At 37.5% G+C, this 15,779-nt stretch overlaps 2 protein-coding genes across 3 annotated transcripts in view; one reads left to right on the top strand and one right to left on the bottom strand.

Moving 5' to 3' along the window:
* Positions 1-15,779, top strand: part of ano3 (anoctamin 3) — a 68,520-nt gene that overhangs the window by 47,375 nt on the left and 5,366 nt on the right. For both annotated transcript variants that reach the window (XM_041276525.1, XM_041276526.1), the window contains exons 13-18: positions 1,194-1,254; positions 11,035-11,117; positions 12,767-12,907; positions 14,225-14,389; positions 14,743-14,779; positions 14,876-14,987. In XM_041276525.1, coding sequence (XP_041132459.1) covers positions 1,194-1,254; positions 11,035-11,117; positions 12,767-12,907; positions 14,225-14,389; positions 14,743-14,779; positions 14,876-14,987 — 599 coding nt within the window. The remainder of the gene's footprint in view (positions 1-1,193; positions 1,255-11,034; positions 11,118-12,766; positions 12,908-14,224; positions 14,390-14,742; positions 14,780-14,875; positions 14,988-15,779) is intronic.
* On the bottom strand, positions 1,694-9,976 carry LOC121330188 (cell wall protein DAN4-like). The gene is made up of 4 exons (XM_041276528.1): positions 9,714-9,976; positions 5,490-6,595; positions 3,971-4,147; positions 1,694-2,375 (listed from the first exon to the last, which is right to left on the bottom strand). The coding sequence occupies exons 2-4, from the start codon at positions 6,559-6,561 to the stop codon at positions 2,248-2,250; spliced, it is 1,377 nt and encodes a 458-aa protein (XP_041132462.1). The 5' UTR covers positions 6,562-6,595; positions 9,714-9,976; the 3' UTR covers positions 1,694-2,247.

Genomic DNA, 15,779 nt, shown 5'->3' with positions numbered 1-15,779 from the left:
ATAGCCTCATAACTGATGAGTGTCACTCCGGATAAATGAATGGAGTCACAGTTTTATGAACGTCGTATCTATTAAATCTGTAATATGTAAAACCTGGCTTTATTTTATTATTTTTTTTATTATGTTTTCCTTTCAATCTGTTTCCGTTTACCGGTAATCTGATTTCTATAGAAAATGGCTGTTGTTATTTATATTTACAATTAAGCTGGCATTTTCTTGGTAATATAATTTAAAAACAAAACAAAACCACTGTAACTGGGACTGGCATAGTTTTATTCACATCAAAATGTAGGCAACATATTTATCTTCCTGTAGGCTTACAGTTGGCGCATATCCCAAAAAGGCAGGCTGTGCCGTTTCTGTTTGACAGTGCAATCTAGCCCTAGAACGCCCTCTAGTGGTGAGACCGCTACAGTGTTGTAGAAAAGAATACAGTGACTTTTTCAGATGGGAAGGCTTGTATGAGTTGTGCTGTGAAATGAAAAATACAGAACCTCGTTGATGTGTTTTAATGAATATGCAGTCCTACTATTAGCTTTGAATGGGACACGTTTCACAATAAATACAATTCAAGTAAAATCACAGCTTTCAACTGCAAATTGTTCAAAATTGAGTTGAGAATTGTTTTTACTCAAGTTTTCTCCACCTATTAGGGATCTATTTACACAATGTTATAAAAATATACAAAATTGTTATTTCAATTTAGAAATCGTTTTAACTATTATTACTTTCTTAACCCACATTCCCCTAAAGAATGTACAGAACTTTTTGTAATGCCAGGAAAAAAATTTGCATCTCTATTTGGCGATAAGAAATATTTTTTTCTAAACAAAGGAATCTATGTTTACAGTATATACAGGGGTTAGACAATAGCTCACATTTGTGTGTAAACAAGCTGACAAAAACCTCTTGCAGATGTGTTGGTATCATGTTTTAACTACTTTTCCTTTTGCTATTATTAAATATACAAAAAAGGTGCATTTTTCTGTTGCAAGTGCATTGTTGTATTGTAGGCGTTTAGTTGGCAAGGATCACATATTTTGAGGTTCTCAAAATGTATGACTCTGATGTGTTTTAATGATATGGACAGTGGTTGATCTTAAAACCACAGTTCTAAAATTTGGAACACAGCTGCTTCCAACTTTAAAAAAAAACAAAAAACATTGATGTATTTTTCATATATGTTCCTCCAGGTTACACATCTTTTTGATAACGGAGGAACTGTCTTCTTTGCAATATTTATGGCGATATGGGGTAAGGCAGTCTTTCTTTGATTTTTCATCCCAGCTCTGTCCCGCATTCTTTCCCACTAAAATTGTTGGATTTTATTCCTTAGAGAAATCAGGTGCATTTTGTTGTTACACAAACACCAAACAAATGTGTGCGTGTGTGTGTGTGTGTGTGTGTGTGTGTGTGTGTGTGTGTGTGTGTGTGTGTGTGTGTGTGTGTGTGTGTGTGTGTGAAAACCACATGCTTCCAAAATATGCTATTTAACCACTAGTTAAATCGTATAGTATTAATACTACTGTAAGGGTTACATTACAATAAAATGTTTTTCATAAGGCTAGCATTGCAAAGTACAAGCATTCAGTGTTTCAGTGTTGTTATTATTATTATTATTATTATTATTATTATTATTATTATTATTATTATTATTATTATTATTATAGTGAATAGTTACAAAATCTAATATTTTTTTACAGCTAATAATTTGTGAAGCATGAATTGGTTTTAACCATGAAACTAAAATAAAACAGGGCATTTGTTTTGCCCAAAAGAAGGTGACAGAGAATGCAGTGACTATTATGCCCCAAAATATTTATAATAACCATTATTCCTATTGGTTTCTACTGTACAGGTATTTCCAAAACAGCCATTGTTTAGATAAGCCTGCTTCACTGCTGTAATGTGGAACAGTAAATATTGTGTTCTTGCCTGAGAACATTACAGCAGTCTGTCTGGAATCTAGCTTAGAATTCTATATTAAATAAACTTGCAGATGTTTGTGTTCACTGCTAGCATTGGGCATTTACAGACAGGCAGTTTCTCTTGCCAAAGGAAAGTTGAACATTGAATGAAGTTAAATTGAATGTTATGGTTGGTTTTTAAGCCTGTAATACCAGCCAGCATATCAGATATGTTGTTTATGGTGTTTCTTTTTTTTTTTTCTAAGAAGATAGTTGCATTATAAATAACTGGGTTGTGTTAATTATTTTTTTTAGGTAAGCCCATTCTTGTCCAGGTCCACTAAGCATCCTGCTCTTGTGAGTGGATGTTGGCCATTTGGATGGAGTCCCCCGTGACTCCAGGATTGTAGGATGCTGATCCCTCGTAGCGTAGATCAAGTCGATTGGCCAAGCTGTCCAATCGGAGAACTGCACAAAAAGAAAGAAAACATGGAAGCGTGCTTGTCTGGGTGGTGCAGTGATCCTTGTTTCAATGGAGAAGCACAGCGAAGAGATTGAACTAATTAACGACACCTGTTCTAAAACCCCTGCTTACTGATGAAAAGATTCACATAGACGCTCCAAGCCTTTAATTGTACTACAGTGATTATTTTAGACAAACAAGTTTAAATAAATAAAACAAAGTTAAAAAGCTGTAATATAATAGTGAAGATTACATTGAAACTAAACAATTGTAGCGTATTATTATTATTATTATTATTATTATTATTATTATTATTATTATTATTATTACTACTATTAACTTGGCAGCCTAGACAATTAACACAAAATAGATCATGGTGCCGCATTGACAAGTTATGATATAGGAGGACAGTCAATTCTCATTAATACGAATTTCAATGGACCAGCAACAAATTTTGCGTTATACTACTAATTTATATTATCATTAGTAGCCTATAAGCCAAATGTATACTGTCCACTTTTATTTAAGTTAGTGAGGGGTGCAGTGCTAAATTATGCACAATTACAAACCACCTGCACATTAACAGAATAGGTGTGTTTCCTATTCCTATACAGATGCTCAGAATGAGCTGGATGGGTTAGTGGCACATGTGTGTAGTCTATTGCTCCCAACATGTTGGGGAAACCAGAAATGTCATAGAAATTAGTTTTCAAGGCTTGCAAGTACACCCTGCTTTTTAGGAAAAAATAGGTGTTTGGCTGTTTGCCTCAAAAATACATTGAGCACAACTGGCAACACATGAGAAAAAGCAGACTAGGAAATGCCAGCAGCAATTGCAACTGTTTAAAACATGCTTTCAAAAGTTCTTAACAAATTGATGCAATTGTGAGTGTCGCAATTGCCTGCAGCTTTCATACCTGCAACTTAGAGAGGTTGGAATGCATTTGTGCTGCAAGTGTTTTGCTATCGAATTACACATTCTCATTTCCAATATTTTCTACTGGCAAAATGCTTAGCAACTTTTATTAATAACCAACCCAACTGAAAGAATAATTGGTCTCCAAGTACTTTAACAAGCCAATTAATCAGATTATTATTACTACACTTTAATGGGGCCACCAGATGTATTAAAAGTAAAGCTTTTCTGTCAAAATTCAGCCAATTGAGGGATACATTGGCTAAACAAGCTGTAACATTGTACATATTTTAAAAAGTGAATCAGATGCTGAAATACTGTTGAAATGTACTTCTACGGTTGTGGAAAATGCATTGCTGATTTGGACATGTATTCATAGCTGCTGCCTGTTTTTTTTTTAGCTTGCCTCTTGTGAAAGCTGTTGAGTGAGGCTGTTAGTTGTTTAGAGACGTGAAGTGAAGCAAGTCTTCTTGAACCTAACTGTGGGGGTCGTAAAGAGCTGCTAAGTGCATCAGTGATAAACAAATACTTGCACAACTTATATCCACTCTGGTGGCAGATGAAGAGCTTAATGGAATAGCAATTACTCTTTGCTGTCAATGTAAAATGGTATGGTGTTGTTTAATCCTTGTATGCTAATCAGTAGTAAACACAGTTACAACCAGTCAGGGTTCCTATTGGTACCTGGATCTGCAGACACGTCTTCATAGAGTCTACGGTGACTGAAGGAGTCACTCGCTGATTTTGCCTTCTTAAATATGAAGTAGAGGACCAGAGCCACTAGTGAGATTCCAAGGGCTGCGCCAACGATGGCCCCCACTGCGATGGCATCTTCATGTTTTTTACTGTGAAGAGTGGCATCTGAAAAACACAATGGAATAGATAAGGTCTCACGTTAGTTTTCAGGTGAAAGGTTGTGTTTTCAAGGTTTTAGAGGTTGTGTTTTACCACCAAAAATCTGTTGTAAAAAAATGTATTTGAATTGGGAAACAACCTCCAACCTCGGGTTAACTCAGTTTAATAAGACTCTGTACTTTGCTTTTAATAAGACTCTTGCCAGCATGAATGAGCTTGGCTGCTCTCCTCCTTGGACCTGGTGAAACTCGATGGTCTTTGTGTTTGTCACACTTCCCCCCGTCCATGGTGACAAGGGACACTCAACTGGAAAACGTTCTTTCCTTTTCTCAGATTAATCTAGTTTTGGGTAAGGGGTAAAGGAATGAAACCCCCTTTTTAAAAACGTGTTGTTTTTTTTTTGTTTTTTTTCTGGTACCACATTTCAGATATTGGCAACACCAAAGTGTTGTGTTCAGTTGCGGCAGAGCAATTGGCAGTTTTGTCTTTCTCTAAGCTTTTTCTCGTAGTATCTTCTCCTCTCTATTTACCTCTATTAAAATAAAATAAAACGGTTTTATTGTTTGTAAATCAAAGAAATTGGTTTGTCTGATACCACAGAAGTCAACTTGTGTTCTGAGGTTGGAGCCTGTTTGCTTTTAACATTTTTTCCCCCTTTCAGTACATGACAAAGCAGCAGTTAATTGGAGCTGTTTTTGCTCACTGCTTTTTAGTCAAAGCAAAGGCTGATAAGTAGTTAATAAGATAAAAAATATTGTGCATTTTTTGTTATGCATGACATTATACTTAAGTGATAATGATGTTTTATAAAGGAGACTGAAACCACTGGTTTTACCGTTTTTTGCGCTTGTGTACAATGGTAAGAAAGTCCAACTGGAAAACTCCATGTAATAGGTGACAGCAGTCTGCACTTATGCACCAAGATTGTGGAATGCTCTTCCTGGGGTGATCAAGGACTCTCTGACTTTGGGTATTTTTAAATCACATCTTAAAACTGTTTATACACTAGCATTTCCTAATGTTTATATGCCTACATTTTTTTGTGATCAAATTTTTATTGTGTTTTTGTACATATCAAAAGCCACACCTATACATACAATTATTTACACATCCCCCCCCCCTTCCTCATCCCTTCCTCCCCTGATGGCCCCCCTCATCCCTCCCTGGACCCCATGAGGGTAATTTGACACAGGAACTAGGTAACAGGTAGGCAATGCACCCCAATAAACCCCACATTTCACAACCATCCAGTGGTAATTGAACTGTACAGTGCTTTGCGATCTTTGTACATGAAAGGCGCTATATAGAATAAAGATTATTATAATATTATTATTATCACAAGACTTACCTTTGAAAGGAAAGGATATGTTCCCTGTCCTCGGGCTGGCGGTGGTACTCATGTGATTGAGTGTTGTACTGCGCTTGTTGGTCGATGGAGATTGTGTAGTCATAGGGGTGGTATTTGCAGTCGTATTGCTCAGTGCTGTTTTTGTTCCTGCTGTTGAAACATTACCTGCTGTTGAGAAGCTTGGGGGAGAAGTGGAGAAGTTTCCACTTGGGGTAGAAGTGGAGAAGTTATCGCTTGGGGTAGAAATGGAGAAGTTATCGCTTGGGGTAGAAGTGGAGAAGTTATCGCTTGGGGGAGAAGTGGAGAAGTTATCGCTTGGGGGAGAAGTGGAGAAGTTACCGCTTGGGGGAGAAGTGGAGAAGTTTCCACTTGGGGGAGAAGTGGAGAACTTTCCACTTTGGGTAGAAGTGGAGACGTTATCGCTTGGGGTAGAAGTGGAGAAGTTATCGCTTGGGGTAGAAGTGGAGAAGTTATCGCTTGGGGTAGAAGTGGAGGAGTTATCGCTTGGGGTAGAAGTGGAGAAGTTATCGCTTGGGGTAGAAGTGGAGAAGTTATCGCTTGGGGTAGAAGTGGAGGAGTTATCGCTTGGGGGAGAAGTGGAGAAGTTTCCGCATGGGGGAGAAGTGGAGAAGTTTTCACTTTGGGTAGAAGTGGAGAAGTTATCACTTGGGGTAGAAGTGGAGAAGTTTCTGCTTGGGGTTGTGGAGTCATTTCTGTTGCTAGGAGTGGTAGATGAAACAGTGCCTGTGGTTGAATAGTTGCCTGCTGGAGTTGTTGGATTATGTGTGGTTGTGGCTGCACTGAGGGCTGTTGTTGTCTCCGTTGTGGTGGCAAATGAATTTTCTGAACTGTTTGTTCTCTCCGTGGTTGAAGCATGCTGAGTTTCAACTGTTGTTGTTGATGTTGGTTGGACTGTGTCCTGGAGTTGTTTTGTTGATGAGATTTCTGCGGTTATAGCAGGATTGGTGGTCAATATAACAACAGGCGGGGGGGTTGAACTCTGAGATTGAGTGGCCTCTAGGAGGGCAAAGATCAAAATCATTGCAGTGATAAGTGTCAAGGGAAAAGCCATCTTCACTGGGAGCACGAGTCTCTCTTTCAAAAACCTAAAAAAAAAAAAAAAAATTAGGGAATATTCTTGTAGAAATGATGATAGCTTGTCTTCATAAAAAATGAACACACAAAAATGTCAACAATTTACTTCAATGATTTTGTCTCTAAAATAGAAGTTCCTTTGAAGGAATTGTAATTGGAAATTGTCTCAGTAACACAGCATGATTTGATTTCCAGGCTCACAGCCTAATTCTGATTATATTTCTCCAAGTTAGATGTGAGTGTGCATACTTGATTCAGCAAGGGGCCTGGTCTGTATTGACTCTCAATAAAAATATGTTAGCAGCATCATGTTGTTTTTGTGTGGGTGTTGACTGCTAGTTTACAATAAAACTTTCAGTAAGAACACAAAACAAACACACAGTACAATAATGAATATGCCAGCTAGTAAATAGTACATCAAGTAATGTATTTCTGAACAAGAGGTTCAACGGGAGGAGCACATGGTAAGAGCAGATTTTTTTTTTTTGCTGTCTCATATCTATCAGAAACTACCTGGCAAAGCTTTTTTCTGCACTCTTCCTTGGCATTGAGTAATGATTATACAGAATCTTGTCAATGCACCAAAGGCAATTATTGATTGAAAGTAATCAGGAAACCGTTGGGGCGCCATTTATATGAAACATAACTGTCTGGCGCCAACTATAACCTTCCCTTGTAGTTTCAACTGAGAAGCCAGGGGATGACTGGGCATGGATGGGTTTAACTACCATCTGTGTTACTTTTGAATACAGATATAAGACTCGCTCCACATCCAAATGTATATTTCTCTTATCAATACATTTTAACACAACCAAGTGGCAACCCTCGAGGCTGCAAGAGCCAGTAATTCAGAACAAACCCTTACAGCACAGAACCCGTTAAACATAATGAGTTATTTAAAGACTTCCAGCTCAGTTTAACCCTCGTCCTCTAGTGAATTCCATATAGAGTACGTACTGTTCCACGTTTCCGGTTTATTCCGAATTTTATCAAAAAATTGCAGAATTTTTTTTAACTGGACATTGGGTTTTACTGATTTATACCCGTTTTATGTCTATTATTCAGTATTTTCCCGGGACTATTTTCTAGGAAATACACAATATTTTGATAAAAATGCTGCTTTATTTTGACTCCGACATTGCAATAAGCAGCCCTACACTGTACGCCAGGATACAACAGATGTTTAGACGTCAGATGATCAAATAACATTCAAACGTGGTTCTCTGTCACATCACAAACACATTATCACCTGATCATGTTGGCCAATCAAAGTCTGATTATTGTGGCAATTGCTGGGCGTAGTAACTACTAGCTTGATCAAAAACTAAATTGAAATACTTACATGAAAATATAATATTTTTACTGGATGAGGAATGGAGAGAAAACGTAGTCAGTTTATGAATATTCAAAAACAACATGTTTTAAAGTATGCAAAAAGAAAAAATAGCAGAAGTTGGTGAGATGAGGCAGAGGATGCATAGCGCTGCAAATACGGCTGCATTGAGGTGCACGTTCACGCTGACAATAAAAGAACATACTGAAAACTGAGCGACACATTAAACTAAAACAAGAAAGTGAACTGAGAGAAGCAATCCATTTATTCTGCTTTTACACGTGCTTTAATAAAAAAAAAAAAGTGCAGAATGACTGTGTTAATGAGTTTGTCAGAGCGCTGCAGATTCTGCTTCATCATACTTGCCAGGTACATTATTAATCAGAAACCAGAACTCCTACTCATTATATTCGACAGTAAAGTGTTTTTTTTTTTTTCTGATATTTTTTTTCCCTCGATTTTTACCAATGTTTCAATTAAAAACAATTTTGTACGGATGTTATCCCTATTTTAATATATGTAAAATATATTTTTTAAAGATAAAAAATGAAAACACAGAACACTAAGAGTACAGTAAGGCGTAGGTCCCGGTGATGGGGGGAGAATGCATTTACTGTATTGCCGAAATCTGTAAATTAAAAAAAATCTGGCTTTTCTAGTTTGCCACACCTTGTATTTAAAAGAAAAGCAAGACATTTTGTTTGAACTGTCAGCTTCATTTGACTGTCAAAATGAGCATACTTAAATAGATGACTTGTTTACATAACCAGATTTGCTAAAATATATTAAATAAGTAATAACATGATTCAGTCTGCCATTCAGCCTATTAGTAAAGTTCACCAAGTATCTTTGATTAAAACATGAGCTATTATGGACAGTAAAGCCAGACCAAATTCTGCTTAATCACTTAAATGTGCTGGACATCCCTATGTAATAATAGAATCTAAATATCTCTCGATGTCTAACTGTTAAACTCGGAAATACATCAATGTTACCAATGCTGAAGTCAAGACAATATTTGCTGCATGGCGTGGAGTATTTTACTAAACAGTGTGTGTTGTGTCAGAGTTGTTTAATTCAACAGAGACAATAGCGTTTGTACAGAGATCCTGCATAACTAGGGGCTCTTTCATTTGGATTGAAATGTTCCGCAAGTCCTTACTAAGAAAGAAACAAAACAAAAGTTAAGCGAGGCAAGCGCTTTGTCAGCAGCGGAGACCAGCAGGAAGCACAATGACAGTCAGGACATGATTGGCAGGTAAATAGAACTAGAAAGCAAAACAGTTGTAAGAAAATAAAACTCACTCATTTAAAAACTGATATAAAAATAAAACACTGCCAACTTAGCACTGCAATATTGTAAATGCTTTGTGATTAGTGCCCATTTTTTTTTTTATTATTCTGAGTGTGGATTTAAGCTGCATTGAAATGATAAAAAAAAGAAAATATTCTGTACAACTTTATTATTCATGCCCGTACTGTTGTACCATCCATCTAATTTAATGAATGGTATCAGAATAAAAAAAATAGCTAAAATAGAGTTTGTTATCATGTAACCTGGACAAACTGATTACCCAGGTACCCTGCTGCTAACATATCTATAAATAAAGATACACCTACAGCATAGTGTTGTAAAGTTTTGGTTAGTCTTTAAAACAAGTGCCTGCACTGCACTGTACAGTACATGATTAATTCAATTAGATCAAGCATTTCATAAGAATAAAGTGTGGAATATGTCTATGTCATATCATACAGAATAGCAAACACTTTTTTTTTTGAAGCCAAAGGCCACTTACCTTGTGCTTCTGATCTGTAGAAAGGCATCTGCGATCTAGCTTGATTCCCAGGGAGCCCTGCTTACAGTTGCAACAGAGAAAGTGTGTCAAAACTGTTTTGAATAAGACTAACGAGAACAAGCAGGTGAGGCTTGATATTTCTAGGGGAGAGCCTGAGAACTGGAATGACCTGATTTCTTTACCTACTGTACCTCCAGAGCCTGGCTGCATCCACACTAATCAGTGAGCAGGGAGGGGTAGACAAGGTGTCACCCCCCCCCCCCCACCCCCACCCCCCCATCCACACATATATATGTTTCTTCTAATTTTTTTGCAGTCAGCTTTGCAAAATCATATCCTGGCCACTCGGTAACCTGCATGAATACATAACAACTATATTTGGAAACCTAATTTGCATGGCTATTTTTAAGGCTGCTGCTGCTGTGTCATAGTATTTTTTTCATCTTTTAAACAATGGTCCTGTGTGCGTGGTTCCTGGATTCTCCTGACAGGTGTTGGGTTTCCTCCAAAAACCCTATGGGCTTGTGATTGGTGAGAATAATCGACCACTTCTCTGTTAGGTTGTGCCCATCACAGCTTACACATCATAACCCAAGAGGAAATTACTGACTGTCAGGGTAGAGTAAAGGGCATCCCCACTGACCTAGATTAGTGATAATCTTGGACTAGGTAAAATAATATGGATATGATTGTCAGTACAAGGCAAATACAATCTAGAACTATAATAGCAGTCTGCCACAAGTTACAAGGCAGAATCCATTCCTTTACGATTTGTACTGTGGACAATTCATGGCAGCATCTGAGACATACTGAAACAAAAGGGGTGTTTGCCTAAAACACAATTACAGAAATTGTCAGTACCTTTACCTGGAATACCTAAAGCTAAGAAATAGACTGTTGCTTGGAAACCAACAGAATGCACCCACACCTTCCAGCACAAAAGGATGCAATGAATGCATGCAGTGCAAAACTGCAAAAAACACAAATATACCTGAGTAATGTGTTTATAATGTGCATACGCCCAGCTATGAATCCCAGATGTGTCTAATTGTGTGATTTGTAACACAGTGATTAAGAAAGGCATTAACTATCTCTGAGCCTTTCAGAAAATGTAAAAATATGCATAAATCAGTCGGGAAGCAGTGATTTGCTGTAGCTTCAACATGGCAGTGTTAGCTTGTGTGGCTTGTGGAAGAGCACTTGCTGCCCATCGTGAGCGCAGTGACTTGCAACATATATCACATGATGCATTTCAAGGATTCCGTTCTCATAAAAATGTCATCTGTGAGACAGAAGTGTCTGCTTTCTGGTGTTTTTACAGCCACCGTGTTTCTGGAGTTTTGGAAAAGGCGACGGGCAGAACTCACTTATGACTGGGACCTTATCGACTGGGAAGAAGAGGAGGTAGGATTGAAGGAAGTACTCTGCCCTGCTTAAAGGCTTAATAGGTGTTTTAAAGACAGGTTATATGATTCATTTTCTGTTTAGAGATTTAACGTTTTGGAAAATTGAAAATGTACAGTGAAGCTTGGTTATAATGACTACTCAAGGGATTATCTGAAGGGCTATAATTACAGTACATGATGATCATCTATTTTCTATAAACTGTCTTAAAGACATCCAGTACCAATGGCAGACTGTGGTTATTAAGGCTGAAATAGTTCAATTGGCATCAGCATTCTGGCGTCAGCTTTTTAAAACCAGGAAGACGAGGAGCCATTTGATAAGGAGCATGATAACAATAACAATAACATAGTAGCAGTGAGCGATATTACATTAGTACGAAATGATTCCAGTAAGTCATTTATTCAGTCATGTACTGTAGCACCCTTGTGATTTAGCACGTCAATAGGAAACCTCAGTGGAAATACAGCCCTATTAGATTATGTGTATATTGCTCCATATATGATGATTACAATGATGTACATGTACTTGGAAAGCTGTTATTTTTAATTGCACATAATACATCATGTGTAGAGCTGTAGTAAATGTAATCTGCTACTAATCCAGATAGCGTAAAGGGCCTAACCTGGCACGACTGGAATTAAGAGAGCCTGGAGATTGATGGGGCAATTTCTACATCCCAATTTATTGCCCTTTTGAAAAAAAAAGAGGGATGAAAAGACACATCATAAAGCAATGGGTGCACTACAGAGAGAAAGCTACGAAAATAATGCATTAGGCGATAACTTGAATGCAAACATCATCTTATTCCTTATTAGAGTGGGATGGTTATCGACTGAGCAAGTCTGACTAATATTCAGCGACAAAATGGGTGCAATCAGTTCTGGAAAACAGACAAAAGGCATAGGATTATGTTTTCAATTCCAAAAGAACTGAAAAAATGTTCATGCCATTATTGCAGACTTGTGATGTAAGACTTCCAAATTTCATTTCTAAAGCGTTAGTGTAGTGTTAATAAGAATTGTTAAAATGTAATTGCATTTGAAAGCTTGACACTTAATAACGTGAAGTGTTTCTGCCGTAAACAGATTTTAAAACAGTAAATGCAAAGTTGCTTTATGTCGGTAATTAACGTGTTCCTCTTGTTCGGCCAAACTCCTAGCTGGCTTAATGAGCCGTTCCAAAAAAAAAGCGTGCCATTTCACAACCAATATGTCTTACGAAATGACATCTTTATAAAGGGGTAGAGGAATTATCCTCTGCCTGTCTGTTAGATCCACCATAGGTCATAAGCTGCAAAGAAGAATGGGAAAGAATTATTGGGAGACACAGCAAAATGTTCTGTTTTTTAAGTGATTTGATCTGTGCATTGCAGTTCATTAATGGTTTGAAGCCTATAATAAAAACATCATAAAGTGACAGGAAAATGGAAAGAAAAAAACAAATTGCAGAAACAATGCTTCTCTGCCAAGTGAATAGTGCTAATATATTGTAATGCAGTCAGACATTCTATAAATAAAGAAGAAGAAGAAGAAAAAAAACCTACCGAAATGTTGAGCTGAACACAGCAAGACATTGAAATAACCCATGAAGACCCATGAACCATCTCAAAGCTGCATGTTGATTTTGTCTGTGCTCTCCGTTGGCAGGAGGAGCTGCGGCCCCAGTTTGAAGCCAAGTATTCCAAGATGGAGCGAGTCAATCCCATCACCGGGAAGCCAGAACCCTTCCAGCCCTTCACGGACAAGCTGAGCCGCCTCATGGTCTCCGTCTCAGGAATATTTCTCATGGTACGAACCAGGAGCCAAATCAGACATCAGAAACTATCAGCAGCTTAACAGCAGACAGGATTCAAATTTTATATTAATCGAGCATCTTAAATATTTTTTGGCAGTACCACCACATGATATTATTTTTTTTCATTGCCTCACATTAACTCCAATGGTGCAGTTCATGTAAATACAGTAATAGTTCCCTCTAGTGGGCCAGTCAATAACTGCATTCAATAAATGTTTTCATTTGCGCAAGGCCTGGATGTACAGTGTGAGGATTCTTGGTCAAAGGGGTTCTTATATTTAGGGCTTCAGTTTCTTTTGATTTTATTAATTACATTTTTAGGTACTTATTTTTAACCATTTTAGAGATACCCCAAAATGTTTTATTTTGTTTTTTTTGGGGGGAGGGGGGCTTTTGCTTTTTATATACTGTATGAAATTATTGTTTTTGTTTACTTTCCAAAATGCTTGACAGCACTTACACGCTTCGTTGTACCTTATTTCCTTTGCTGTCTTCCTCAATTAAATCGTCACAGGCACATTCTTCTGGGGTTTTTGTGTGTCTAGACAGTTTTTTTACATTTCGCCACAATTTGCAATATTGTTTTAAATCATCCCTAAATACTGCGAACAAGTCTCTTTTCCTAATTGTTGTAATCTCGTTTTAAATCTCGCAAGCGGAGTCTTCAATAGAAATGCAGGAATTTGCTGCTAGTCAGTAGTTGGGGTGGGTTTAAAGCATTCAGATCGAAGGAATGAAGGAAGAAAGGAAGGAGGGGCATTGCCCAACTGCACTGGGAAAGGTATTAGGTTTTTTTTTTTTTTTTTTTTAAATAGGAAATGGATGAAGTCAACAGGAACCATTCACCATTTGTGTTTTTCCGGTGTTTATTGGCAATACACCAATTAATTTATTTTTTTCGTATCTGGAGTGTTATATTGTAATAGTAAAACAATCAGTAACGTTAATTATAAGACACCTGTGTACATCAGACTTTTTGCGCTAGTGCAAAACCTGATTAGTTTCGGAACCATCTATACATTTTTTTTTTATAGACAGATGATTTTACATGGAATATAAGGTAAGTAATAGTCTTAAAGCCTAAGTTAATGAAATTGATAGGAATATCCTACAGGGAATATATTCCAGTTTGGTTTGTGGTTTCTCCTACTGATTTCTCTACATCCATAAAAAAGAAAAAAATCATACACACACACACCCACCCACAGGGATTCATACATAGACAGAGGTCCTTCTCTGCCTCTGTTATACAGGTTTGACGGTGCACAGCATGTCCTGGTTAAATGTAATCTCTGTCGGTCTGTCTGCAGATTTCCCTGGTGCTCACCGCAGTGTTCGCTGTGGTTGTGTACCGGCTGGTCGCTAAGGAGCAGTTTGCCTCGTTCGAGTGGGAGTTTGTCAAGAAGAACTGGCAGTTTGCGACGTCGGGAACTGGAGTCTGCATCAACTTCATGATCATCATGTCACTCAACGTGGTGCGTTTCCACTGCAGAACCCCTGGGCGGTGTGTGCATTGCACAGCAAAGCGTTTCAGAGAGGCTTACTAATCATGTGTTGAAACAGTATAGTGAATTATAACCGATGAAGCATAGTCAAAGCATGGTAAATTAGACAGAAGCATAGTAAATCACAGTACATGTTAATACCTTCCTTTTTTGCAAAGCATAGCATTGTTGCAACTAGAAAAACAGTGTATTCTCTTTAGCTAAGTCCATTTGGAATCAAAGAGAGACAAGTGCAATATCTGTATATAAACTGTCAAACTTTCCAGTAATATGTTTTTCACTTGAATTCACTGTAGCTTTTTTCTCTTATCATTATTTTTAAGGTATATGAAAAAGTTGCATACCTCCTTACAAATTTAGGTAAGCGGGCACCTGCTTCTTTACAAATACAAAAACAAGTAATAGGTTTCTTATAGTGTAAATGAAATGAAATAACTCATCTTTCTGTCCATTCAGAGCACCCCCGTACAGAATCGGAATGGGAGAACAGCTTTGCTCTCAAAATGTTCTTGTTCCAGTTTGTCAACTTGAACAGTTCCATCTTTTATATTGCTTTCTTCCTTGGGAGGTAGGTAATAGTCTTAAAGCCTAAGTTAATGAACTTGATAGGAATATCTTACAGGGAATATATTCCAGTTTGGTTTGTTGTTTCTCCTACTGATTTCTGTACATGCATAAAAAATGATATTGGCACAAACTATCTTCAGTAGGAATTGCTGCAACAAATCAAGTCTTTATATCCCGCTAAGCTCACAGTGATAACTGGAATGTATCGAACTGTTTCAGAATCTTAATTGGCAAGTTATATTTGCAAAAAACATTCACTGTAAAAGTTTGCTGTCTGATTGGTTAATGGTTTTGAAGGAATTTTTTAAGGCACAGCAGACTGAATTTGTCAAAGCTCCCTTATTGGGTTTTGTTAAAAGTGGCCTATCATTTAAGTTCAGTCAGGAAACTCATATGATAGACTATTGATTTAGACAACACTAACTACATTATACATATTTTCAAACAACATTCATTTGAAGTAGCCCTTAAATTAGCTCACAGATAAGTGGAGAGGCTGGCCGTATGGAAATTGTGGGCAGGGTGGCAGGATAGCTGCCCTCTCCATCAGACGAAGCCAAAAAGCAGGTGGAGGCTGGAGAGGAGGAGGTGACCTCTGGAGCACAGCAGGGTGAACGTAATGGATTGAAGATACAAATCCCTTCATTGCCGATCGTATTATTTGTTGAATGACAAATAAGATACTAGCGATTCGACTGACGATTTATTCTGAGTATTGGCTAAAATATGCTTGATGTTCATGTGATTTGATTTCAGGTTAAAAGTGAGTTTCCTGCCTGAAACACCACTTTGC

This window comes from Polyodon spathula, chromosome 17 (assembly GCF_017654505.1).
Source record: "Polyodon spathula isolate WHYD16114869_AA chromosome 17, ASM1765450v1, whole genome shotgun sequence".
Taxonomy (NCBI): Eukaryota; Metazoa; Chordata; class Actinopteri; order Acipenseriformes; family Polyodontidae; genus Polyodon; species Polyodon spathula.
This window is presented reverse-complemented; position numbering and strand designations above follow the sequence as displayed.

Bases quoted from the DNA above. Each gene is read 5' to 3' on its own strand.
- LOC121330188 (XM_041276528.1), bottom strand. From the start codon at position 6,561: ATGGCTTTTCCCTTGACACTTATCACTGCAATGATTTTGATCTTTGCC. The intron at 4,148-5,489 runs GTAAGTCTTGTG...TGTGTTTTTCAG, and splicing joins CATATCCTTTCCTTTCAAAG to ATGCCACTCTTCACAGTAAA. The intron at 2,376-3,970 runs GTACCAATAGGA...CTTTTTGTGCAG, and splicing joins AGACGTGTCTGCAGATCCAG to TTCTCCGATTGGACAGCTTG.